General features: G+C 30.8%; 2 protein-coding genes and 1 long non-coding RNA gene across 4 annotated transcripts; 2 read left to right on the plus strand and 1 right to left on the minus strand.

Moving 5' to 3' along the window:
- Positions 1–1,660: 1,660 nt before the first annotated feature.
- On the minus strand, positions 1,661–3,587 carry LOC119369638 (uncharacterized). Of its 2 annotated transcripts, none has more exons than XR_005177186.2 (3): positions 2,874–3,587; positions 2,588–2,627; positions 1,661–2,020 (listed from the first exon to the last, which is right to left on the minus strand). It is a non-coding gene; the product is annotated as an uncharacterized LOC119369638 (long non-coding RNA). The 2 variants fall into 2 exon arrangements; XR_005177187.2 differs by having other exon boundaries at positions 1,661–2,047.
- A 13,072-nt stretch (positions 3,588–16,659) lies between these two features.
- On the plus strand, positions 16,660–19,581 carry LOC105646811 (protein trichome birefringence-like 19). Its single transcript, XM_012232751.4, has 2 exons — positions 16,660–17,176; positions 18,498–19,581. The coding sequence occupies exons 1-2, from the start codon at positions 16,691–16,693 to the stop codon at positions 19,326–19,328; spliced, it is 1,317 nt and encodes a 438-aa protein (XP_012088141.2). The 5' UTR covers positions 16,660–16,690; the 3' UTR covers positions 19,329–19,581.
- A 459-nt stretch (positions 19,582–20,040) lies between these two features.
- Positions 20,041–21,642, plus strand: LOC105646812 (protein trichome birefringence-like 19). Its single transcript, XM_012232752.4, has 2 exons — positions 20,041–20,644; positions 20,721–21,642. The coding sequence occupies exons 1-2, from the start codon at positions 20,240–20,242 to the stop codon at positions 21,489–21,491; spliced, it is 1,176 nt and encodes a 391-aa protein (XP_012088142.1). The 5' UTR covers positions 20,041–20,239; the 3' UTR covers positions 21,492–21,642.
- Positions 21,643–27,467: the final 5,825 nt, after the last annotated feature.

The following is a 27,467-nucleotide window of genomic DNA, read 5'->3' on the forward strand; positions in this document are numbered from 1 at the left end:
CTTACGTACCATTTGAAAAATTAAATTCTTTTACATCAACATCAATAAAATTGATTTTTAATTAAAATTTACATTTAATATATTTTGAATCAATAATAATATACTTCACACGTCACACCAACAATATTTCAAAGCCACCAAGTATAATCAATAATTTCACATTACAGATGGGGAAAATGGATGCTAAGTAAATGAAAATAAAATGAAAAAAATACGGTATGATCCCTGTAATTTGTAAAATACAATTAATATATCTTTGTTTTTCTTAAAATATACTAAATTTCTCTTTGTTTTACTTCTGTTATACTACTAGGTCATTTTGTCTAATTTTTATTTTTTTTCCGTTAAGTAAATAAGAAAATACAAAGGTCAAAAGAGATATTAAAATATTATACCAACAAAATTATAATATGGTCCTTATATTTGAAAAATATAACTAGTATGTCGCTATGTTTTTTTAACAAAAAAAATGGAAATTTTCGTAATTTAATAACGTACTTAACAAAAAATGCAAAAACTAAATGGAATTATTTATAATCTGACGTAAGTAAACTATAATAATGTTTTAGTCTATTTTTTAAAAAATAGAAACAAACTAATTGTATTTCGCAACCTATACAGATCCAAATAAAATAAAATCAGTTTCCATATATAAAATACTAGTAGTTAATGTTGTGAATGTGATGTAACAATAATTTGTAATCACCAAGTATAGGAATTGGGTTTATAGCAGTGGAGTGTGATGTAACAATAACCCTTAATGGTGGTCCAAAAACTCCTAATCAAGGAGAGTGAAAGAACCAAATTATTTGACTTATCCCTCCATTTATAGATCTCCTCCTAAACCACTTTCTTTTCTTTGCTTCCCCTCTCTCCCTTTTGAGGTTTCACCATATTTAGAGGCTACTAATTCTTTTGAAAGAGACTTAACAAAGTAGCACCACAATATCTAACTATGAATACAACAAAATAGAAATAAATGACTCGTATAACCATTTATCTACGAACAGAACGAGACGAAAATAAAAAATTCATATAGTTGACAACCAATTTGATATTAACATTTAATTATTATCATATACTAAAATATAAATGTGAATTCCGACTAGTAAAATTTCAAAGGATATCTCTAGATTAGATATTCATAGCCTAATAAAACATAAAAAAAAAAAAAAGAAAGATGTGGTCAACAATAATGTTTATGTAAAGGGATGAGTCATAGAATTTGATGTTGCAATTCTCAAAGCCCATAAAAGAACGCAATTTGTATATATTAATTTGTATGTGTTTAGCTGCTTTTGTCAACAAGGACATAACAAGTGTGCCTACCTCCACGTCAACCTCAACCCACCTAACTTTTTCTTATTTGTCCTCACCTTGCTCTTGCTCACCACAATTTTACCGCACCAATATAATTTTAACTTTTACTGGTAAATTTCCTCTTTCAAAATACAACCTGTTTTTTTTTCTCAAAACACTAATAATAATAATTCATATATATCTTAATATTCCAATGTTCAAATGCAATGAGGGAAATTAGGGGTTAACGTTCACTTGATTTGATTCAAACTATATTGAATCAGAGCAAATCGAGATAAATTTTAAATTAAACTGAGAAATCTAAAACTGTAAATACATAGATTTAAATAAAACCCACAAGCTTATTTTGACATGTTGAAACTGCTTAAAAAAAATACCACTAACAAATTTTTTTTTGATTCATTGAAGGCTCAATCAGCCCAAAGGCTACACTCCAATCACCCCTTGTTGGCACCTTAAAAACAAACTTTATTGATGTCTAACAATAATGTCAGCTCAAACAATAATGACAAACACACACTCCAAAGTTCTTACGAAGCTTGAAATGCAAGGAAAAAGACACTATTTGCCACGTTTAGGAGACAACATGGCTCATCCTTCCCTGCACTAACATTTCACTCGATCCTTCTGAGCCAGAATACATTTCAATGGTAAAACCAATCCAAATACATATTCCAAATATGGTCCTTCCAGTAGGTCCCTGTGTTCATTGGAGATCTTTCATTAGCTGGAAATCAAAGAAGCAAAATGCTGTTTTTAGAAGCTCTGCAGATGCAGAATACAGGACAATGACTATAACTTGTGAAATTGTATGGCTATTCCATTTGTTATAAGTTTTTAAATTTTCACATAAAGGAAACTCTCTCTCTATTATTGTGATAATATTTCTTCTATGCATATACCAAAAATCCAGTGTTCAAGAAGAGGACAAGGCACATAGCATTGGATGCCATTCTGTTTGAGAAAAGATTGCAAATAGAGCAGTCAAGCCTCTGTATTTGAAGACAGAGCAGCAACTGTCAGACTAATTCACAGTGGTTTTGTAACCTGGATAGCACAATTTTCCCATAGGCAAATTGAGTATAGATAATAATATATATATGTGCTCAACTTGAGGGGGAGTGTCAGTTAGATAAATAAATCGCAAGCTTTATAATTCTAATTTACTTTGTTATGTTTAGCTAAGCTTAGTATTTGACTTTTCCTATACATATATGAATACATTTTTACTATTTGGATAAAGTAAGAGGTATTTTTCCAATTTTACCTTGTAACAGAAAGGCCTAACTGACTGATTCTTCAACTACCTGCAACAAGTGAACAAATTATTGATGAGAGCACTGACATGTATTGGGTAAGTTTCTCGATGCAATCTCACTTCCTAAAAGCAGGTCTAGTGGCTAGATAGTAACAAAATCGCGTATCAACAACTAGAGTTCGCAGGCATAGTTTCTTATTTCACTTGTGCAATGTGTTTTCGGAATCTAGACTAGACAATGTATATGCCCCTTTACACCTTCCTTGCAAGAAAAAGATATGTCATGAGGTCTTACCCTTCCATCATAAGACAAAGATTTGGAAACCCAAGGCTCATGAGAACTCAAGCTAGGCCTACGATCGCAGCCAATGGAAATATCTCACTGTGCATAAAGTAATAAGGAAATAAAGAGGCCCATACGCACAAAAGTTTCCAACCCAAATACACGAATTTGAAAAAATTTGAAATTTCAGTGACACTATTCATTGAACATATTAGGCACAAATGGAAAAATCTCACCGTGCACTATGTAACAAGAAAATAAAGAGGCCCAAACGCACAAATTTTTCCAATCCAAATACAAATACTTGTAAGAATTTCAGTGAGACAATTTAGCGAACACATACACAAATGGAAATCTAGGTGAGGACAATGTAATAAGAAAATAAAGAGATTGGCACATGAAAATTTGACGAGAATTTATTAGCAATTTCATGGAAAAAGCAATGAGATACCGAAAGAGCTAGAAAATTTCGTTACTTTAACTAAAATTAACAGATTGGATAGAGAGATGATAAACAAGTAAGGCATTTAGAGAGTTCCAGGTTGAAAGAGAACATTCAGTTTTCTTCAATATAAGCAAGAAGAAAGGAAAGGTGAAGGAAACTACGGAACAAACAGCTATGGAAGTGGCAAGACTTGGACGAGCAGATCGTAGCTCTTTTCTCTCTTCTTCGCGCGCTTTTTTTTTTTTTTTAATTTTTTATTATTATATACAGTTACAAGGGCCCTAAATAACCAAGCAAAACCGTTAATTAACTGCTCATTCTAGCTCTTTTGACAAGTTTAACGACCAGCGATCAGAATTGAGTTAAAGCCTAGAAAGAGTGATATTTTTCGTAATTGAATGAAATTTGTTAATTTTTTTATTTAGTGTTTAAATTTCCTCGAAAATAGGAATAGATAGGATTGCAAAAGAACTGTTCTAACCTTATCTAATTTGAGAAACTTGACCAAATCCAATCTAATCCAATGATATAATGGATTAGATTGCGCAAATCATCTTTATGAATTAGATTACGAGTTTATTAGGTAAATCCACAAATTTTATCCAACCAGTAAATAATATTAAATATCTATAAATCATTTGGAATTTAGTTTGAACGGAACTAGAATTCAGGAAAGCGTAAAGCATCCAAAGCCCGTAGTAAGCATTTTCTATCCATTATTACTTCTAAGGCCAATATTAAATGAGGTCCACTACAAAAAAAACGCCATTTTGCGACCGACAAATCGGTCGCAAAATGGCAAAAATCGGTCGCTATTTATACTTTGCGACCGATTTGCGACCGACAAACGTCGGTCGCAAAATCACTGGTCGCAAATGTCAATTGCGACCGATGAGAAAATCGGTCGCAAATTAGAGACCGATAATTCGGTCGCAAAATTGAAAAAGCGGTCGCAAATTTTGGTCGTGGTTTAATTGGAAATTCAGTCGCAACTTTGGTCGTAGAATATCGGTCGCAATTTTTTAAAATCGGTCGCAAATCGGTCTCAATTTATAAATTCAAAATTTTTTTTTTGGTATCAAATCGGTCGCAAATCGGTCGCAAAAATGAAAAAGGGAATAAAAAAAATTAAATATTATTTTGAAACCAAAATTTTTCTACACCTGTGAAAGTTGACATAAATGCATATATACACACACGCAATTCAAGAACAGTATAAAAATGTAATTTTTATTGTTCTGAACAAATTAAAAAATGAAAATACAAATGAAAAAATAAAAGGTCGGAAATCAAATCTATATATGCTGCTGCTCATCTGCAGGATCCGATGTCGGACCGCCGGGAGGAGTACCTGCTGGATGTGATGTAGCGCCAGGAGGGGTGAGCAAGGTATCGCCTGCAGCATCGGGATCAGGAGCCGATAGTGGCTGCTGCTGAGACGTCGAAACATGTCGGTCTGTAGCAGGTGCAGGATCAGAGGAAGAAGTACCAGCACGGTCCTCACCGGACAGCCGCAGCACATGCGCTCTAAGCTCTGCAATCTGTCTCTGCTGATCAGCAAGCTGAGCCGTATATCATCATCATAGTGCGAGCCAGTGTGCTCCGGCTGCGGTGCTGCGCTGGCTGTAGAAGCGTGAGCTGCTGAGCCAGTGTAAAACTGTGATGCCTGAGACCCGATGCCGTATACCTTCCTCTTCTTCTCGCCCCCTACAGCCTCGAGATAAAGCGCTACCTCGTCAATTCTTGACTCAGCTTCGGATTCATCGGTCTGAGAAGTAACAATACGCTCCCGAGCTGTAGTATAGTTCTCCTGAAAATAAAAAATTAATTAATCAATGCAATTGCAAGCTTTATTATATTGAACTTTGTACATCTTCGCAATGATTAGAGGGTAAATGTAAATATTATTCATTGTTACTTACATTGACGCTCAGCGCACGTCTGTCGACAAAGGTATTACGATCGTGGTCCTTCGTGTGAGTGTATGTAAACACCTCCATCGGTGTGGGCTCACGACCTAATTCTTTAGCCTGTAATAAATTTTTATTCATGATATATTAATATATATAATGTACTTTCATTAAACATCAGTGTATTGTAAATGGACTAGGTCACTTACTAATAATCGAGCTGTCTCTATAGCAGATATAGATCCGCCTGTGTGTCGCGAAGGTCCTGCTCCATCACCGCCAGTCTCACTGCGCCTGTTTTGTGCAAATATCTCCCGCTTTCTCTTGAATGCAGGATCCTCCCAAGCCTTTTGCCAGCTCTCCCATATCTCCTGAGACACGCACTGCTGCTTCTTACCGCTTTTTCTCATCCTATACGTGAAGTCAGCGTATCGATCGGCGCATATCTTCTCCCAGGCTACTTTCAACATAGCTGTAATGGCCTCGTCCCATATGAAATGTTTCTGCAAAAAAATGAAATATAGCGTTTAAACACTAAGGATTTATCTTGAATTGTAAACATTGAATGATGATATAACTTAAACCAAAGAGTACCTGGAACTCCTCCCAATAAAAGTCTCTCGCCTCTTGTGGTACGGCATCCCATGTGTATCCTTCTTTATGCAGCTGTAGCTTGATTATCTTCAAAATTTGCCTCGCTGCTCGAGAAGATGGATATATGCTGAAAAAAAAAAACAGAAGTGAAATATAATTACACGAAAGCATCACAGAGATGAACAAGTACAAAATATAATTACAAAATATGCCTACAGAAAATCTGAATAAGTACTTACTGTCCCGCTACCAAACTGAGGGTGATACGTGGATCTGATGAAGCTGCAAAATAAATGACAAATGTTATACATTTCTAGATAATTAATATATAATTAAAATGACAGTTATGACATTTATGATTACCTTGCACAGTGGGTGACTGTGCAGCTGCTGGAGTCTGTAATGGTCCAGAAACGGGGGTAGAAGAGGAAGGAGCAGAAGAGGAAGGAGCAGAAGGCTGTGATGGCGGCAGTACTGGATGCTGAGCAGAGGATGAAGCCCCAGACGTACCTGAAGAAGGATGTGATGGCGGCAGTACCGGTCGCTGAGCAGATGATGAAGCCCCAGACGTACCTGACGAAGGACGAGGGATCGACCCTACTCGTCCACGGGCACTGCGTCCAGGTACACGACCTCCACGCGAACCACTGCCGGACGCGTCAGAATCAAACGCTCTGCCTCTAGCCATCTGTACTGCAGATATCAGAACCTAGATAAAATGAATTTATACAATTATATGAATTGTAGAACATGTGGTAAATACGAGTAAACAAAGTGAATACCATTGAAATTCTTCATTAATAATATTAATTGCATATACATTTATCAATTTCTAACAGTAAAATTGCTCTAAGTTTTAAGTGTCTTCAATATCATCTGCTTCCTCCTCCTCTTCATTAGCTTCCTCTTCTTCATATTCGTCTTCTGAGGTACCCATGATGATTTGATCGTCTTCTGAGTTCCTGCACAAATGAAGTTTCACTGTATCGATGTCTAAGAAGGCTCGATTTCGACACTTCTTGTGATTACATGGACACCTCAACTTATTCCCATCCATAAAACTGGGATTACCAACTGCAAACTGTATAAACGCCTCCAATCCGTGCAGGAACTCTTGTCTTAATATCCCATTGACCTCGAACCTCCAGTACATCCAATCTCGATTATTTTGCATTTTTGTTACCTAATTAACAATGTGTTTATCAAGGGTAAATTATATGTAATTGCATTAGTCTGATCTAGCCTTAAAACATGCCACTAATGTAATGTTCAAGTTACACTTATAACTAACTAAGGTTATTTCTATAATAAGGGGGAACTATAGATAAATGTAAAATAACTAAGTTCATTTATTCAATACAAAGGTTATATATATATATATATATATATAAAGGTAAGTGTACTATTCTACATATTGAATTTATTGAAAAAAATTCGGCAGCATTTCGGCACAACACTATCAAATCTCAAATAGAAAGACACTTCAATAAACACTTCTATAACATATCAACATTCTCCAAAGGCAAAATGGCCACTACTATGTAACATCCTAGTGCGTTGAGTTGAGTCATTTCATAGAGGAAGGGTGAGTTGGGTTGAACCAAACCCGGTTGGGGTAGCATGAGATGATAAGTGGACTTATTTGCATGAAAAAGTTTAGGCCTTGTTTGCAGCCAAACATACAGTGTGGGTATTAAGTTGTGTCTTTGTACACTTGAGGTACCAAGTAGATATGTTACACAGCCAAATCACTTCTTCTAGAGTCTACCCGTTCCTATCATTTTCACTTTCCTATTTTCACGTTTTTCATTTTCTTCTTACGTTTCCCTTCCATTTCCTTGCACTTTTCATGCAAGTTACGCAGTAAGTCCACTCCAAGTAAGTAGAATTCCTTGAAATTATATGTTATTCACTCTTTAATTGAGTTATATTGAAGATGAGTTATGAGAATTCTTGTGTATAGGAGAAGAAAGTTCCAAAGTTGCAGAAAAGAGAAGCTAAAACAGGGGTCAAGCCTTTTGACGTCAAGGTTTGATATCTCTTGTTATTTCCCATGTTCTTTGCATGAAAAATTGTGTGGTGTGTTGCCAATGAGATGATATGTTGCTTGTTGTTGGGTGGAAGTACTGGAAATGATGTGAAAACAGGGGATGAATATATGAAGCGGAAACAGAGTTTGCTGGAAATGTTACCAGCAACTTCATCTTGATTTTGAACCCATATAATGATGGAATTAGGAATTGTCATAGAAGAGTTATTTGTTCCTTTCTGTGTTAGCTTTACATGGGCTTTTGAATCATTCAATTTGGAGTTAGCTATTGAGAGTTATGGCCAAAAGAACACAGACTGCACAGAATCACGTCGCGCGCTCGCGCATACTGGAAAGCAAGTCGCGCTCGCGATTTCCCATTGCGCGCTCGCGACTTGAGTCAGGTAGCTCTCTGACTCTCAATTGCACAACTCGCGCTCGCGAGGATCACATGCGCGGTCGTGACTTTGGCCAGAAGCTCTCTGACTCTCAGTGTGCGCATCTCGCGCTCGCGAATCACACAAGCGCGCTCGCGACTTCATCTCGCGCTCGCGACTTGTGCTGCGCGGTCGCGACTTCAGCCAGAAACACACTGACTCTCAAGATGCACAAGTCGCGCTCGCGACTTTCACATACGCGGTCGCGACTTGTGCTGTGACACTCTTTTGCCTTTCATTTGCTATGTAATCACATTCCTTTGCTCAACACGCATGCATCCAATCATTTTACAACAAAAATACAACATAAGAACATGGATTAAAACAACATGTAAGCATTTATATGGTATGAAATCAAATCAATATGATGAACGATGACGTTGTGAAACCATTTATGTGCTATTGTGTTACATTGTTGACATGCTAATCTTAAGCTCCATTGAGGTTAGGTAGAAACCATGTAGATAAGGCTATGTCGCGACATAGAATAGCAGATCTGCGCCCCCTACAGTTTGGAACTCCGGCTACAGGCCGTTGAGTGGATATGATTAAACCGTGCGGTGCGAATCCGGTTAGGGGCACCAAAACGGACAATATTGGCATAGGCGAATCCGGTTCGGGGCCTATAGCATACAGTTTCACCTAGTTTCATACAGTTTATCTTATCACTTCGGTTTCACTATAACCTTATGGAGCCATTCAGATATCTTGACATAACATTTCATGAATTATACAGGATTATAAACAGTACAAAAGATAATCAAGATATCATGAAAGTATCATAATGTGTGAGCTTATATGTGCCATATATGTTTCCATGGTTCTTTCTATATATGTATGTGTTTCATTGTTACTTGATATGTTGAGATATCCACTGAGCATTATTTGCTCAGCGAGTTACCTGTTTAACTCGCAGGTTTTGAGGCTGGTCCATAGAGAGTCCGCGTACAACTGCTGCAGTTCATCTGTAGAAGACTCGGTCTTCAGGGTAGAAACTCATTTTGTTTTTTCTTTTTTTTATGGCATGTACAGGGCACACAGTTGGGCCCATTTCATTTTGTAAACTTGTATCATGTTTTGTAAATTACATTATTTTTGGAAACAGTACCAGCATGTTATTATATTCAATATACAGTATGTTTTCAGCATGTCAGACCATACAGTCAACCAGTTTGTAGCATCTCGACTCGGTTCATTCGGGTTTACGGGTGGACCGGGAAGGGGTGTTACATACTAGGCCTCCAATCCAAACTCATCATTAACAGGACTTGCTCAAACAACAATTATCACAACAAAGTTGCACGTTAGGATAAAAAACTGCAGCACTCATTACAATTATCACAACCCTGATTCAAATTCAATTTCAATTAACCTAAAACGCAAAATTCAATTCTAGTGAGGGTTTCTTTTTAATTTTAACTTAGGCAGTAGTGGAGCAAGTACATGTTGATAATTACTATAACTAAACAACGCGTATTTATAAAAGCCCATAATTCTTTGGGCCCTTTAAACCATCGCCTTATTAAATTGGGCCCTAATGAGCCCACCTCTATCTTTTCTTGTTAACTAGCCGTTTAACTTTTTCTTTTTTTATTTAACTTATAATGTTAAAATTATTTTATAAAATATTTTAATTGAAATATAATGAAAGCATTTTCAAACAAGTTGTCGTTATCCATTAGAAACGGTGGAAATTATTAAAAAATAAATTAACAAAACACCACTTTTGTCAATGCAACTGTAACAACAATGACAAGTAAGTTTATTATTGAGAATGACAAATAAATTATATATATATTTGTTGTGTTCAACGTATTTTTATCTTATATTTGACGTAAGATGGTTAGACTTGCGAAATAATTTCTGAAAGTGACATAATTATTAAATAAGAGTTGGTGCCACATTATTTCATAATTTAACAATTATTAAAAATTAATAATAAAAAATATTTATCATATTGATGTAAATATGCTAATAGAATCCCCCAAAAATCAATACTTTCCTCATCCAGGTAACCAATTACGTTTGGGAATCTTTTGTTGTTTGTTTATTACTATAATTTTATATTTCTATAATTAATTAATTTTATTTAAATATTTTAAAGAATTCTTTTTTAATGTTATTTGGAATCTTTGTACGTATGATTTTTTACCAACTCCATCCCTCTATTATTGATGGTTTATTCTAATTTCATAGATAAATTATTCATGTATAATTATTGATATAATTATATATATTTTTTTAATAAATTTAAATGAATGCCGATTTAAATTTGTATTTTTTAATTTAAATAATTTACTTATATGTTTTCATTAAATAACAAAAGATGATATTATATGATCATTACTTAAATATGATCATTTTTCTGCCAAATAAATTGAAATATTTATTATTGTAATTAAATTATTTTAATTCAACTGACATAATTATTTATTTTTTTTCATTTTGAAATTCTCATATATTCAATTCAAATCCTTATTAATTTTTTTTATAATTACAGGACATATATAAAGATTTAATGATAATGCAATTAATCTTAATGAAATGAAATTATATTTTATTTTATTAGTTAATCTTATTATTATAAATCCATTATTTGATTAATGTTATTAATTATAATAAACAGTCACAGTAACAATAATAATAAATCGAAATAATAATATTAACAATAATAATAAATTGAAAAATAATAACAGTAACAACATTAACAATATTAACAATATTAATAATATTAACAATAATAACAGTAACAATAATAATAAATTGAAAAAAAACACAAAAATCGCAAAAAAAAAATTTCAAAAAAAATAATAACAGTAACAACATTAACAATATTAACAATATTAATAATATTAACAGTAATAACAGTAACAATAATAATAAATTGAAAAAAACACAAAAATCGCAAAAAAAAAAAAATTGGAAAAAAATAAAATGGTCACCGGCTTACCTCAAATGCTGTCCAAACGGTGGCGAACGCCGTAGAGGAGTGACTGGAGCGTCGGTGGCGGCGTCACAGTGGCTGGAGCATTCTCAGGAGGGCTGGAGGCGCGCTACGGACGGAGGAGAAGAGAGGAGAGGAGAAGGAGAAGAGAGAAAGAAGAAAAAAGGAAAAGAAGAGGGCGCGTTTAAAGCCCTAATATTTGCGACCGACTAATCGGTCGCAAATGTCATTTAAATCGGTCGCAAATTTTAATTGTCCGACGTCGTTTTAATATGCGCCAAAATTGCGACCGATCTGAGACTGAAATATGCGGTCGCAAAAAATCGGTCGCAATTTTATCTCATTTCGGTCTCAGATTGTGTCCCTTTTTTTGAGGCGCCCATTTTTGCGACAGAAACAAAGTTGGTCGCAAAGCGGTCTCAAAATCGGTCGCAAATGCGCAGTAATTCAGTTGCAAACTGAAAGGCAATCCCGCGCGAGTTTTCCGCGCTAAAATCTGCGACTATTTACCAATCAGTCGCAAATTGGTATCCATATTGCGACCGACTTTTGTCGGTCGCAAAAATCGGTCGCAATTTGAAGTTTTTTTTGTAGTGGTCTAGCATTTGACCTAGGACACACAAAATATAAATTCATAAGTACTTTCACTAAGTATCAAGAAATAATTCAAAATATATCATTTAAATCATTAATTAACTAGACAAGACGATATCAGAGCCGGACCCCTCCAGTAGGTGTATGGTTCGAGGACGAACCACGCGGAAGCTGGTGGGCCTGTGACATCTCGATCCGGTAAAGCGATCATGAGAGGGCGGGTAGAACAAAGCGCTTGACTACCTTCTAGGATGACAAGCTAGTTATAGGTAATAGAATGCGGACATAGAAATAAATCAGATCATATATCGAAAATGGAGAAACTAATTATCGGGGATGCCTTTTAGTGGAATGGCTTGGAGAGTTAGAAGAATTCCAAGGTTAAGCGTGCTCACTTAACGAAAATCTTAGGATGAGTGATCTCCTGGGAAGTTTTCCATTTTTACCTATGAGACAAAACCGTGCGGTTCTTGTCAATCTCAGTATGAGATGGAATTGGCTTGATCCGAAGTATGTGATGGAATTAGCTTCATCCGAATTATGGAATGGATTGGCTTGATCCGAATTATGGCGGACAATTCTTTTAGTGATTGGAGTTGAACATGACATAAATAATTTATATATTTTGCAGGTCTCGCTTTTTTTTTTTTTTTCCGAGTAAAAACTTGTTTTGAAATGATGCTATTGGAATATGTTACAGTTTAAGGCTTATTGTATGTATGTTAATAAATATTTTTTAGTTTATTGGCTTTATTTCTTATAAAGAAATTTAGTTTTATTCATTGTTGTTGCTTATTATTATTATTATTATTATTATTATTATTAAGAAATTTGTTTTAAAATATTGTGATTAGAATATTTTGTTGTTTGTGAGAATTGTTGTATGAATATGCTGCTAAGTATGTTAATTTTTGTTGGTTATTCTTCTTAAATAGTTGTATTTTATTAAAAATTATTTTTAATATTTATCATTTATTTAAACCATAAGTTTATATTGAATCTATATCCAATCCAACTTATTTGTAAACTGCATGTTTATTCATTCGATGACTTGAACTGGATAAAAAACATCATTGACACATATTGGGTATTTTGAATCGATAAATTTAATCCAAACTAACCCACGTATAGCTCTAGGAATAGATAATTTTACATTAATAAATATTATTAAATATAAATATTTATTTCGTTCATATTTTATTATTTATTTTTAGTATTTTATCATTTACATTTCTTCTTAAAAGAATAGGAAAGAGAGATGACAATCTGAACAAAAAATGAATGAAGTGAAAAAAATTTAATAAATTAGAATATTTTGATATTTTGACAAAACAATTTTAGTAAAATGTACGTAACAGAAAAATATTAAGGATTATAAATGGAATTTTCACAAATAAATTGGTTGATTTAAAAGTGTATATATATATATATATATATATATAAATTTTTTTTTTTTTCCCCTTTTCGGTACAAAGGGACTAACGGAGAGCAAAGGTCTCAAAGGCAACTTACAAACACAGCGTTGAATATGAATGAAGAAGTTCCATTAGCATCATGTAAGACTAAGAATCATCAAGAGAGATACTATACTTAGCTTTAAACATGGATGTTATCGTTTATTTAATAATTTAGTTAATATTGGATATATCTTTTCTTAGTTTATGTGAATAACATTTTGATTAATGAAAATGAGATATCCCATATGACTAACTAAATTGATCTTCTTAAATAATGCTGGATATTTCAATTAGCGTTTGCAGACAGATTTTTATATTGTGGGTTAGATCGCAAGAGGATTAGGTGAAATCGTAGGAGGATTATGTGAAGTTAAATTGTGATAGCAGTAGTTCTATTAATTCGGAATCTTGCTCTAGCCGCATTCAGCTTAAGGAAAGGTTTTCTTTTCCTTTCCATGTAGTTTGGAGAAGTAGTTGGATGCAATGACAGAGCAATCGGGGGCTTACTAGTGATGATGATTGTATTGGGATTGTATGAAAAGGTGGCTTGGAAGTTATCGTCTTAATACTGGTCATTCTATGATTTTGGTTAGTGAATTGTCTGCTATTCGGGCTGATCTGGTTCTTGCTTGGGACCGTGGTTTTGGAAGGATTGTTACTGAATCTGATTGTTAGAAGGTTGTGCGGTTACTCCATTCAGAGTTGTTTCTTTCTCATCCATTAGCAGTTCTTATCTTAGATATTTAGAATTTATTGGTTCATGATTGGGGTTGCTCTCTTCATCATATTTTCTACGAAATTAATTTTGCGGCTGATTATTTGTCTAAGTTGGGTCATTCTATTCCTTCTTTGTTATTCATTTGGGATTTTAGTACTACTCCTTTGTCTTTGATAATTTGAGATAATGCTTGCAGTATTGACTTTTTGAGATAGGTTCCTTTTTGTTCTCTTTTTATTACCAAAAAAAAAAAATGTTGGATATTAACTACAGAATAACTAAAAAGAATAATTTTGACTCCCTTATTACTTAAGATAATAATTTGACCTAATTAAACTCTCTCTCTCTCTACAAATATAAATCATTTAATATTATTGCATTGTAATTAAGAAAATAATTAATTTTTCTAAATTGTAATACATATAAATTAATTTGGCTAATTTATCCTTTAAAAAATTACAGAGATAATTATCGCATTTAATATAAATAAAGGCATAATTTTAAAAAAATATCATCAATTACTCATTAATATTCTTAAAACAGCTTATATTTGTAAACAAAGGAACTATCCTAAAATGACTTATTTTCATAGACGTAGAGAGTACCTTACTTGATTATTTTGAAATTCTACATCAAGATCTCACAATTTTAAAAATAAATTTAATACTACTAAATTACTTCATCTCTCTCATAATTTTTGTCATGATTTGACTTATACAAAAATTAAAAAAATTTAGTTAATATGGTTCAACCATAATTTTTTGCTTTGCTTTTCTATTATATACCCTTATGTTTAATATCCATTAAAATTAAATGATCCCTATTAAAATATTATTGAAATTAATCAAATTATAATCAAACATTGGAAGATTAAATGTTGCTATTTTAATTATATTTATATCAGGACTTAATTTTTTTTGAAAAAAATATTAAGATTTAATTAATGATAATGTAGTAGTTTCACTATTATATTTGTTGACAAAGAAACATAAAATAAAGACAAAATAATAAATTTCACTTCTAAAAAAGGAAAGAAGACAAGTAATTTAGAATGAATAAAAAAGGAAGATAGGAGAAGAATTGTGAGGAAGAGGGAGTAAAGTTTATGGATGAGTAAAAGCATCTCCAATGCTAATGAGTATTACTCTTATTTAATTACCACATTAGAAAAATAGAAAGATTTAAAAAAAAAAAAAAAAAACTCTTCAATACTAATGTCTATTTTGTACGTCAAGTTGAGATGTCAAATAAAAAAAATAGATATTGTCTACCATACCTTTTATTTCTAGAGAATCACTTACACAATGTGAACATTTATTACTCTATAATAATTGATTATATAGTAAATTATAGACCCAGAAAAGAAAGAGAATGTAAGAGGATTTAAAAGTAGCGCATTAAAGAGAAAATTTTAAAATTCAACATTTATAAATAGACATTCAGTCATATAATTATTTGTACATTCTATTTGATATGATACATCAGCCATAATTCACATTAGTACTGGACATACTCTAAGCATTAAATCCATTTATTGTGATACATGACAACATGTTTAAGATTCAAAAGTCTAATTACTCTTTAAGAGTTTCCTATTTGTTGGCCGCTATACCTATCTACTCCAAGAAGTAAAAATTATAAAAACCCTATTAAACTTATGATAGTGAAATGTTAACTAAAATCTACTCCAACAAGTAAAAATTATAAAAACCCTAATAAACTTATGATAGTGAAATGTTAACTAAAATTTTCTCTCTATCGTGATGGAAATGAAATACCAAACCATTAATGACATTGTCGAGATGATAATTTTAGCATACATATTTGAATTAATCATGATGCGATTTGAGTAGCATATTTTTGGTCCTCCTTATAAGGCTTTTAGCCTCCTCTTTTATATTAAAAGAAATTATAAATATATAAACTAATCTCTTAAATAAAAATACCATTTAGAAGTGGATTTCGGAATTTGAATCTTAAAAAGAAAAATCATTCACAATACTACAAATTATATCATCAAGTGAATTTTATAAGTCGGTGTATGATGGGTAGATAAGTTCACAATCCAAACATGAAAACGCTTATGCAAATCTACATATGTATATATATTTAATACTTGCTTAAGGAATCAAAATTCGAAAAATAAGGATTTGAAAATATGTAAAATGAGCAGGAAAGAGAATCATATAAACACATAATTATAATTATCACATACCTAATTAGGCTGTTTGGATAGAATTATACAGTTTAGTTGATTTAATCATTGGCTCTTCAAATTAAAGAGAATGCTAATTTCTGTCATACAATATAACATTTTTTTTTTTTTCTCTAGGAAGGATGTTCCTTTTCAATGAACAATTAAAGGACTTAAAGAAATATTCTTTTGAATTTTGTAATCCAGCTTTTATTTCTTCAATTACACAAACTGCTCTTTTCAGTTAGTAGTGCTTGTGTTGTTCACCTGCTCATGTACACATGCATCTGGGCAAATATTTATTCACCTACTTTTCCCAGAGTTTAATATACCGATTCAGGTATTAGACCAAAAAAGTCAAAAAGATAAAATTAAAAACAAGTATATATATATATATATATATATATATATATATATATATATATATATATATATATATATATGCATGAGTAAGGTCTCGTTCTTTGTATCCTATATCTCCATTTCCTGTTTCTCTCTTTTACTCAAATGAAGAAGCTTCATGCTTCAATGGAGCTTCCCTTTAGCCATCCGCATAAAATACAAAAGACACCAGTCCTGCTACTAATTACCTTTACCCTAATTCTTCTCACAATAGTTCCCTTATGTTACCCTTTATTAGGGCACCCCTTATATTTGTTTCAGAACTTTTCGAGTTCATCGTCTTATTCTTCCAGGGATAATCTATCAAGTAAAAAGAAATGTGATATATTCTCAGGAGAGTGGGTTCCAAATCCTGAAGCTCCATACTACACAAACACAACATGTTGGGCAATACATGAGCACCAAAATTGCATGAAATATGGAAGACCCGACACCGATTTCATGAAATGGAGATGGAAACCTGATGGGTGTGACCTACCCGTTTTCGACCCGGTTCAGTTCTTGGAAGTTGTTAGAGGCAAGTCTATGGCTTTTGTTGGAGACTCTGTTGGTAGAAACCATATGCAGTCTTTAATATGTCTCTTATCTAAGGTAAGCCCCCACTTTTACAGTAATGCTAATGGAAATTTTTATTATTAAAACTAAACTGAACCAAATTAATTGAAATTTAACAAAACTCATATTAAACTAAACTAAATTATTAAAAAATGAATTAAAATGATAGAAACTGAGTTGATTTAGTTTTGTTTTTTATTAATTAAATCGAATGTTCATCCTTATCAGTTATGATTTATAAAACGGAAAAAAGAAATGTTCAAATGAAATAAAATAATTAATAAATATGTTTGAGAATAAACTAACAAAGTGTTGATTGTGGTGATAAGCGACTTTAATTTACGTAAGAGTGAAAATATAAATTTGATTCTCGAAAAACGAACTTTGAGAAATGACTACTTGAATTAATCCTCCTCATCATCTTATTTTCATATTTATTTCTTAACAAACTTCTGTTATCTTGTATTATCCACATTTTACCAACCTGTAACAACCATATGACAATCCCTCTGAACATCGCCAAGCTTTAGGTTTAATCAAACACTTGATTTATAAGGAGTCGGTGGCTAAACCCGCTTACCGAACCTTAAAATCATGTCCTCTTATATCCAATTTAAGAAGAATAAAGTTATATGATATAATATAAAAGTAATTATTAAAAATTTTTTAAAAATCATTAGAGATTTAAAATAGATTATTTATACCAGAAAGATGAGAGTAATTGGTTATTTTGATGGTGTATTTAGCGATTTTGATGGGGCAGAAGTATAAATTCACTTAAGTACTTTAGGTAAAAAAAAATCTCATATCACTCCTAACGTTTATTGAATATATAAACACTTTAACTTGCATACTTTTTCTATTGAATATTATAACTCATAAAATTAAAATAATTAAATATTTATTGCAGATAGATCCGTAACGTTACCAAAATTTATAACTTTGGATGAAACACAAATTTCTTATAAAATTTGGGTGCTAAAATTTTAAAGTTTAAGGGTAAATTTGTGTATAAATTATTTTGATGAAATTCAGATAATACTTTTCTATTCTTTTTCTAATATTTTGTTTCTGCATGAATAAAAAAAATGGTTATTATTATTTATAATTTCAGATTTAAAATATAATTAAAAAATCTTTTAAATTGAAAAATAAATTGTAAACAATCTTCTAAAGTAAGATAAAATCATAAAATTTAAGATATATTAACTTTTTAGGCTTAATATTTTTCAATTAAAGATGTGGTTTTGCTCATATTTTAAATTTCTGATTTTTTATACAATAGATAATACTCTATTATTTAATTAATAACTTTCTTTTGGGTCCATTTTGTCCTCTAATAAGTAATTAATTTCAGGTGGAATACCCCATAGATATTTCATACACTCCAAATGAGCAATTCAAACGCTGGAAATATCTATCATACAATTTCACAATGGCAACATTTTGGGCACCCCATTTAGTAAAGGCCCAAGAAGCAGACTCTGATGGGCCCACCCACACAGGCCTATTCAATCTTTACCTTGATGAATTTAATGAAGAATGGACGGCCCAGATTGAAGAATTCAATTTTGTCATCATAAATGCTGGCCATTGGTTTTTCCGTCCAAGTATTTACTATGAAAATCATAAAATGATTGGGTGTCACCATTGCCTATTAGAAAATGTCACTAATTTAGCTATGTCTTATGGGTATAGAAAGGCCTTTAGGACTGCCTTTAGTGCCCTAAATAGCTTAGAAAATTATAAGGGCATAACATTTCTTAGGACATTTGCACCTTCACACTTTGAAAATGGGGAATGGAATAAAGGAGGGAATTGTTTGAGGAAAAGACCTTTTAGGGCTAGTGAGACCAAATTAGAAGGTATAACCCTAGAGCTTTATATGGCACAAGTAGAGGAATTTAGGGTTGCTAAAAGGGAAGGGGGAAAAAGGGGATTGAAATTTAGGTTACTTGACACTACACAAGCAATGTTATTAAGGGCAGATGGTCACCCCAGTAGATATGGGCATTGGCCACATGAAAATGTCACATTATATAATGATTGTGTGCATTGGTGCTTACCTGGACCAATTGACACGTGGAATGATTTCTTGCTTGAGATGTTGAAGATGGAATTAGGTGGCCATGATGGTCAAAAGCAGAAGAAGCTTTACTCAAGTGAGAGGAAATTGAAGTTTAGATAAATTTAAAATTAGTCTTTTCATCATTATTATTATTTGATGGTTGTTTATTAATTATTGTAGTTGAGGGTTTATGAATTATGATGGTTTTTGAAAATTAATGATTTCTCAAAATAAATAAATAAATAAAATGATAAACTTAATACAACGTGTGAAAATTGGTATATGGTAATATTATTTTATTATCAATTTTTTTCAAAAAAAAAAAAATTCTTATTGATTAATGTCTGTATATTGATCAGAATATAAGAAAGTTAGCCGGTTATATCATTTAAATCTGTATTTTGTATGTTTTTTTTTTTTTTTTTTTTTTTTTTTTTGTGTTTCTTTTAACTATATTATTGTAAGTTGCGACAAAAAAGAAATAAATCATTCAATGGTGTTCATTTTGTTTCTTAGCATTTAAGTCATGCTTGGGACCATTCTTCCAACTATTTTTGCCTTTTCATCAGCAGATTCTTTGTTTCATGACACCCTTTTAGCACAAGTTAATTAAGCATAATAACATAACTTAATGCATATCATGACAATGATGAACTAATTAATTATTCCATCCCATCATCTCTTTTAATGGTTCACAAAAAAAATGCAACTAATGTTAATTATTACAACGGTTTTGTCGTTTTGTGAAAAATTAGAATTAAAACTTTAAATGCATTTTAATTAGAAATTTAGCATTACTCAAATTAAATTAATCTGAGGTCATGGATTCAAATTACGGAAACAGTTTTTCTATAGAAACTCAAAAGACCCCGCAATTGTCTATCTTACTCTCTCGGTGAAGGAAATTTATCTTCATCATTATTGAGGTATATATTACCTACCCATTGATGTCTCTCATATGCATTTTTTCTCCCAAAATTTTTTCTCCAATTAGGTCTTTATTTCATTGACATGTAACCTAGATAGCTACCATGATAATCAAACATTTCCTAGTAGCCGTTTCCCTTATTCTTGTCACTGTTATTCCTCTCCATATCTTGAAGTATTCCAGATCTTCTCAGTGGCCATCACCTGCTAAACTCATAAAAGTTGGGAAAGAATGTAATATTTTCCATGGAAAATGGATTTGGTACCCCAATACTGGAAGTCACTATACTAATACGACATGTCGTGGAATCTCTGATCACCAAAACTGCATCAAGTTTGGAAGACTTGACACTGATTTCTTGAAATGGAGATGGAAACCAGAGCAATGTGAGTTATCTTTATTTAATGCAACACAATTCTTGGAGCTTGTAAGAGGAAAATCAATGGCCTTCGTTGGGGACTCTTTAGGAAGAAATCATATGGAGTCACTTCTTTGCCTCTTGGCCACTGTAAGTGACACTATACTCTAAATTTTAAGAGCTAAATGATCTTTAATAATTCTGATTCTTTCTCCAAAATTCACAGGTAGGCTACCCCTTAGATGTAAATACATCAGATCCAAGTTTCAAAAAATGGGTTTTTGTGAACTACAATTTCACATTAGCTTCCTTTTGGTCACCTCATTTGGTTAAAGCCATTGACACAGAACCAAATGGCCCAACCTACAATCGCCTGATGAATCTTTACTTGGATGAAGCAAATGAAGCCTGGGCAGCTCAGATTGAGGCATTTGACTATGTAATAATCTCAGCTGGAAGATGGTTCTATGGTCCCCAAGTGTTCTTTGAAAAGGGCAAGACTGTTGGTTGTTATTTATGCCTGAAAAATAACATCAAGAACCTCACTATGTTCTATGGATACAGAAGGGTTTTTAGAACTGCTTTTAAAACCCTAATGGGTCTTAAAAATTTTAATGGAGTAACATTTTTGAGGACATTGTCACCCTCACATTTTGAAAATGGGGAGTGGGACAAAGGAGGGAATTGTATAAGGACAAGGCCAATTTCTAGTGGAGAAGTGAAATTGGATGAGAATGATATGAGGCTATATGTGACTCAAATTGAGGAGTTAAAGAGAGCAGAAAGGGAAGGGAAGAAAAGGGGTTTGAAATTTAGATTGTTAGATATAATGGAAGCTATGATTGTGAGGGCAGATGGACATCCTAACAATTTTGGGCATTGGGAAGATGAAAATGTGAGAATTTCTGATTGTGTGCATTGGTGCTTGCCTGGCCCTGTTGATACTTGGAATGAGTTCTTGCTTCATATGTTGAAGATGGAAAAGGAGACAAGTTAGGCTTTGTTTGGATGATGCAAGGAAAGGTTTGTTTAAGTAAAGTAATGTCGGTAAGGTAACACCAAAAAAAGTAAAGTAATGTAAGGCATGGTAAAGCAATGTAAGGTACTTTTTATATTTAGAAGGAAGATAAAAACAAAACAATTGGATATGTGGAAAGATCTCTTGAGTTCGATCTCTACTAAATATACCATCCTTACTAAATATACCTGTAGAGAAGGGTGAAGAATCTCAACTGTAATTAAACTCTAAGCAGATTAGTCGGTCTCTGAAATTAATTGATCTCTCTTTATAACGTAGATCCTACACTTTCTGAAAATATTAAAAAGTAAATTTAACAATGAGATTATAAAAATATTCTCCTACGAAAGTTATTATTTGAGATATATAAATTGATTAGAGCTATTCTTAATGAAATATTAATTCATTAAGTAAATTAACCGTATATATATTTACCACTAGACTGTCTTGGTATATTATTCTTCTTAAATTAAATTTTCAATGATATTAAAATAAGAATATCTATTAATAAAATATTAAAAAAGGCAATTTGGAATTTTTTAAAAATAAACATAGGCAATATGAGAAATAAAAAATTTAACCGTTTACAAATGTCCAAATTATTGGGTTGATAGATGACCATATAAATAAATATCTCCGATTCTCCTAATCTTTTTTTGAAACTTTAACTCATATTTTATTAATAATAATCAGAAAAAATTTAATATAAAGATTCATTTTAATCCAGACCAATAGGTCCAAACCGATTCTCCTAATCTTACAACCAAACAATATAATAATTTAAACTTTAGTTTACTTTATTCTCAAAAACCTCCAAAAATCACCTATCCAAATAAAGTCTTAGAGATATTGGTACTTAATTGGATCACGTCGGCTGTCTGCCTTGCTGTGCCAGAGGTCAAGGGATTTCAATTTTAAAAGGTTAAGAAGTTTGTGAAAGTTTTCAAATTTTATCATAATTACTTGGATGTATCATGTATGGCAATTGAAGTAAAAATGTGTAAGAAAATACTTTTTACAATTTTTCGTTATTTGGAGTATTCAAAAAAATAAATTAATAAAAAATGTTTAATTTCTTAATCAAAGAAAAATTAAAAAAAATATTTTCTGGATATTGAAAAACCTAATAAATCCATATTTTTTTTATTTTATTAATCATTCTAATCACTACTATCAGTCACCATTTATCACCGACCACCACCACCGGCGGCTTTCATAACAATAAAATGTTTAAATTATAAAATTTCTATTATTATTAATATTTTTACATCTTATGAGATAAAGACTTTAATATTTTTAACTAATTTTTAATATTACAATCAAACAACTGAAAATAAATCATTTAACAAATATTTTTTAACAAGTTATTTTATAAAAATAAACGGAGCATGATATAATATACTAGCAATGGGAAATTTTTGAATATCTACTTAGAGTGAAAGGTTATGGGAAAAGAGAGAGTTAATCTCAAATATATATAATTTAAATTTTAATGTCAAAAAATTACTTAATTTTCTCAAAATCACGTGTAAATCTACACGCTACAAAACACACATACTCTGATCCTTTAGCAAATCAATAGAATTATTTATATTCTTTTGATTAATAAAACTAAAATTAAAAGAAATAATATTGAATCTTTCCGCTTGAAAATGATTCTGACTGATATAAATTTTTATAACAGCAACTAGTCTTTTAATTGATTTAGATGACAAAATAAATTCTTTAGATTTTCTATATTTGGATTGTTTTTTCAAAAGTTTATTGCATATGACGTACATAGATGAGTTCATGCCACTATATGTTAATAGCATCAATGGAGGAACATGTCATACTACCAGACTCCATTGATCGAAGATACACATTAGTAAAACATGATCTAAATTCTCCAACCAAATAAAATCAAATATCATACCTTTTAGTAACAAACCTTCACAAAGAACCTCACAGAAAAAGGGACAAAAGAACTCCAAATATGGATACAAATCAATAATAACAAAAAAAAAAAAAAAAACAAAGAAAAAATAGATATGTTAGAAGAAAATGTATCTGAGTTTATTAAAAATGAATAGAAAAATCAGGAGCGAAAAAAAAATTAGATAGGCTAGAGAGAGAACAACATAAAAGATATACGGTTTAATGTCTTGCTTCAAAAAAGTATATAATACAATATATATATATATATATATATATATATATATATATATATATATATATAAGTAATTCTACACTTAACAGTCTTTTTATATCTTTACGTCAATTATTATTAAAATTTTACCAAACAGTAGGCATTCAATCAACGAGCAATTGTAGATTTAAACTATTATAAATATGTTTGAGATCTTTTTCAAAAAAAAAATATGTTTGAGATACAAATTTATATTTTAAGCATCCACTGTTTTAAATTGGTTCGATTGTGGATATCCTTCCTATATATATATAATCGTGAAGCAAAAAATAAAAAAAAAATAAGAATCTTACTTTGCACTCTCTGCATCTAGCATTTCTATTTCTCTTTTTTTTACAAAATTTTGAATTTCTATCTTATTTTTTTTGAATTTTTGATTGGATGATTCTTTTAAATGTTTTTATAATAATAATAATTAATCTAAAATTATTGAATTTTAAAACTTTAAACCTTTTAAATTTTTGAATTTTTTTTGTTAATGATTTTTCACAATGGTTTTCTTCATGTTATTTTGTTGTTACTTAGGATTATTTTGCTTTCAATTTTTTGAGTTTTAATTGTGCTCTATAAATTTTTATTTTTTCATTTTAATATATATTGTTATTATTGTTTTTCAGATTTTGAGTCGCAAAAGGACGATATTAGTAACTTCAATCGATATATATCACGTCTTTTCTTCTTCAATTAAATACAATAAGTTATATGATATAGAGTATGTTTAGTAGTAAGTTTTTTTCTTTATTTATGTAGTTTTTATACTTAAGAATGAAACGTCGGTATTTATTTATTATTATTATGATTACTATTGTTGTTGTTGTTACTATTTTTTTCATTTCGTTTATCTGTTTTGTTTACTAGGTAGGAGATTATTATTATTTACAAAAATGATTTAAAATAAAAAATGAAAAAAATATTAAATTCAATAAATATATTTAAAATAACAAATACATATAAGATAACATCTAATAAATTAAAAAAATACATTTAATACATTAAAAATAAATACATTTAATACCATTTTATATTTAAAATGATATTTTTATTCTTTAAATTTTATTTTTATTATTTAAATATTAAAAAATTAAATTTTAAATACTTTTAATTTTATTTTATGTCTATTTATTTATAATGATTATATCTTTTTATATCTTTATATTTTCATCACCATCATATTTGAAGATGATCAATAGAAGAAACTTGCAAGTGGAATAATTTTTTTCATATTTGGTAAAATAATTTTATTCATCATCAACATCATACTTGAAAATGATCAATTTAATTTTCTAGAAATAATTATATGGTACAAATATCATTTATTATTTAATATTTATTTTATGATTTTAATTTTTAAAAAATAATAATTAAACTTGGTTTTTCTTTTATTTGCAATTGCAAAAAGTTTGAATAAAAAAAGAATCATATAATCAATTGCCAAAATTATAATATTTTTCTAAAATTGAAAAATGAACATAATTTATGTTTTTTGTTAAAAAAAATTAGCCTAATAAAAATCACAAAAGTTTAATTTTATCAATATAAATAACAGTAATTATTAACTCATCTAAATCTATTTTTTAAAGAAAATCAAAATCCCACATAATACCTTTACCTAGTTAGTTATCAAAAAAATATCTTAAATGGATGAGTAGTTTAAAAATTAATAGATGCCCCATCTATTTATGGGATACCCTTAATGAATTTGATAATAAATATTGACAAGTCCAAATACGAATACTTAGCTAAGTATTTTAATAGCTTTGAAATTGACGTGGATAGTAAAATTCAATATCAATTCAAGTGTGAATTGTTCAAAGTTAGCCATTGCCTTAGCTCATCAAAGGGGTCAAAACAACCGTGGTCGAAAAGATTTGAATTCGAAATCTCTCACTTCTCACATAAATGAGAAGATCAATCAGACCACTACCTAGTTAGCATCATACTTCCATCTTTAAATATAAGTATTCTATCTTATTTAATAATTTAATGTGTAAATATATTAAAAAATTATTTACTAGTACGAGAAATATGTATAATATTATTAAAATTTATAACTTTAAAAATATAATAAATTAACATAAAATATATGGATAAATTTATATATTTAACTCTATATTATTATTATTACTACTGCTATATCACCGTTGCTATCATATAATATATAAAGCCATTTTCATTTTGTCGAAAAGAGAAACTAATAACGTGTCAAAGCAGAATGAGACTTCTTTTCATTCCTTAAGAAAGAAAAAAGAAATATTGAAGAAGAAATGATGGAATGTGATTGGAATGAACATTTGTCTATTTGCAAACATGTGAAATTTGGAATCTTCAATAACTTCCCTCCTAAGCCACGCCATTGTCACTTAGCACTAACACATATATTATATATTACATTTCAAGGTACCCTCAAGGCTTACTACCGTAAAGTGTTTCGTGAATTTTAATCATTGCCGCCATTTAAAGAAAGGGTTTTTTTTTTTTTTTTTTTGTCATTAAGCTAACAGCGGTCTATTCGGTAAAATTAATTGTTTCGATAACTGTTAATTGCTAGAATTATATAAAATTATATAAACGCTAAACTTATATAAACGTTACCTTAATTGCTAGAAACTAGTTTAAACGTTGTGTTATCAAACAATGTCAAACAATGTAGCAAATAGACTTTGAAGTTTTCACTAAAAGTTATTTAAAAAACTATTATCGAACATAGCCCAAATCCTCTTTTCCTCTAAAAATTTATATTAACACAATATTAATTGTTTTCAATTTATCATCGTGTTTTATTATTTTCACTAAATTAGTCACTGGATTTCTCTCTCTTTATCACCTCTTCCTCTCAATTAAAGACATTTAGTGCTTTAATTAAAAACCAAAAATAATTAAAATTACAACTATTTTTTTCCTAAAATTGAGACTGTTTAATGATGTGTAATTATAATAATAGACACTTGAAAGTGAAAGAAGAGAGTATATGCATAATAAATTGCAAGTCCAGTAATGAATAACTAAAACTAAATAGCCAATTGCATGCGTCTTATTATACCAAAAACCCTAATCATGAAAATTAGCTTAATTAATATGAAAACAAATGGATTACGTCTTTCCAATTTAACAATTGCTATTGATCGTGATGCCTCTCCAAACAATAAAATTTTCTAAATGTTAGTAATTAGGCTTCTCTACTCAAACCCCACCTCTAAAGATTGTTCCAAATGACTAATAATTTTGAAACTATTACTATATGCTTTATGCTTTGTCTAATTACATAATTAAACATCATATCATTTTCACCTATATAAAAATGATAACCAATTGCTAAATTTCACATCAACCACTACCTCCACCATGAAGTTTCATGCCAGTGAGCTTTCAAGTGGAAAAAACACCCCAAAAAGGCTGTTCTTGCTAGCTCTTAGTCTAACCCTAATTTTCTTCATCATATTCCCTCTATGTCAATTAAAGAATTCGCGATCGCCTCTACCGTCTCCTAATCTTCATGTAAGTGATCTTGGAAGCAGAGAAAGAGTTAAGGAATGTGATATTTTTACAGGAAAATGGGTGCCTTATTCCAAAGGGCCTTATTACACTAATGCAACTTGCAATTTGATGATTGACCAACAAAATTGCATGAAATTTGGAAGACCTGATACAGAGTTCATGAAATGGAGATGGAGACCAGATGGATGTGAGCTCCCTTTGTTTAATGCAAAGCAGTTCTTGGAGCTTGTTAGAGGGAAATCAATGGCCTTTCTTGGAGACTCTGTGGGAAG

The sequence above is a fragment of the Jatropha curcas genome, chromosome 4 (assembly GCF_041381405.1).
Source record: "Jatropha curcas cultivar XTBG-Jc1 chromosome 4, XTBG_Jcur_1.0, whole genome shotgun sequence".
NCBI classification, from domain to species: Eukaryota; Viridiplantae; Streptophyta; class Magnoliopsida; order Malpighiales; family Euphorbiaceae; genus Jatropha; species Jatropha curcas.

What these genes read in the sequence shown, in the direction of transcription:
- LOC105646811 (XM_012232751.4), top strand. Translation starts at nt 16,691, where the DNA reads ATGAAGAAGCTTCATGCTTCAATGGAGCTTCCCTTTAGCCATCCGCAT. An exon ending in TAATATGTCTCTTATCTAAG is followed by an intron (nt 17,177 to 18,497) that starts GTAAGCCCCCAC and finishes AATTAATTTCAG; the next exon opens with GTGGAATACCCCATAGATAT.
- LOC105646812 (XM_012232752.4), top strand. Translation starts at nt 20,240, where the DNA reads ATGATAATCAAACATTTCCTAGTAGCCGTTTCCCTTATTCTTGTCACT. An exon ending in TTCTTTGCCTCTTGGCCACT is followed by an intron (nt 20,645 to 20,720) that starts GTAAGTGACACT and finishes CAAAATTCACAG; the next exon opens with GTAGGCTACCCCTTAGATGT.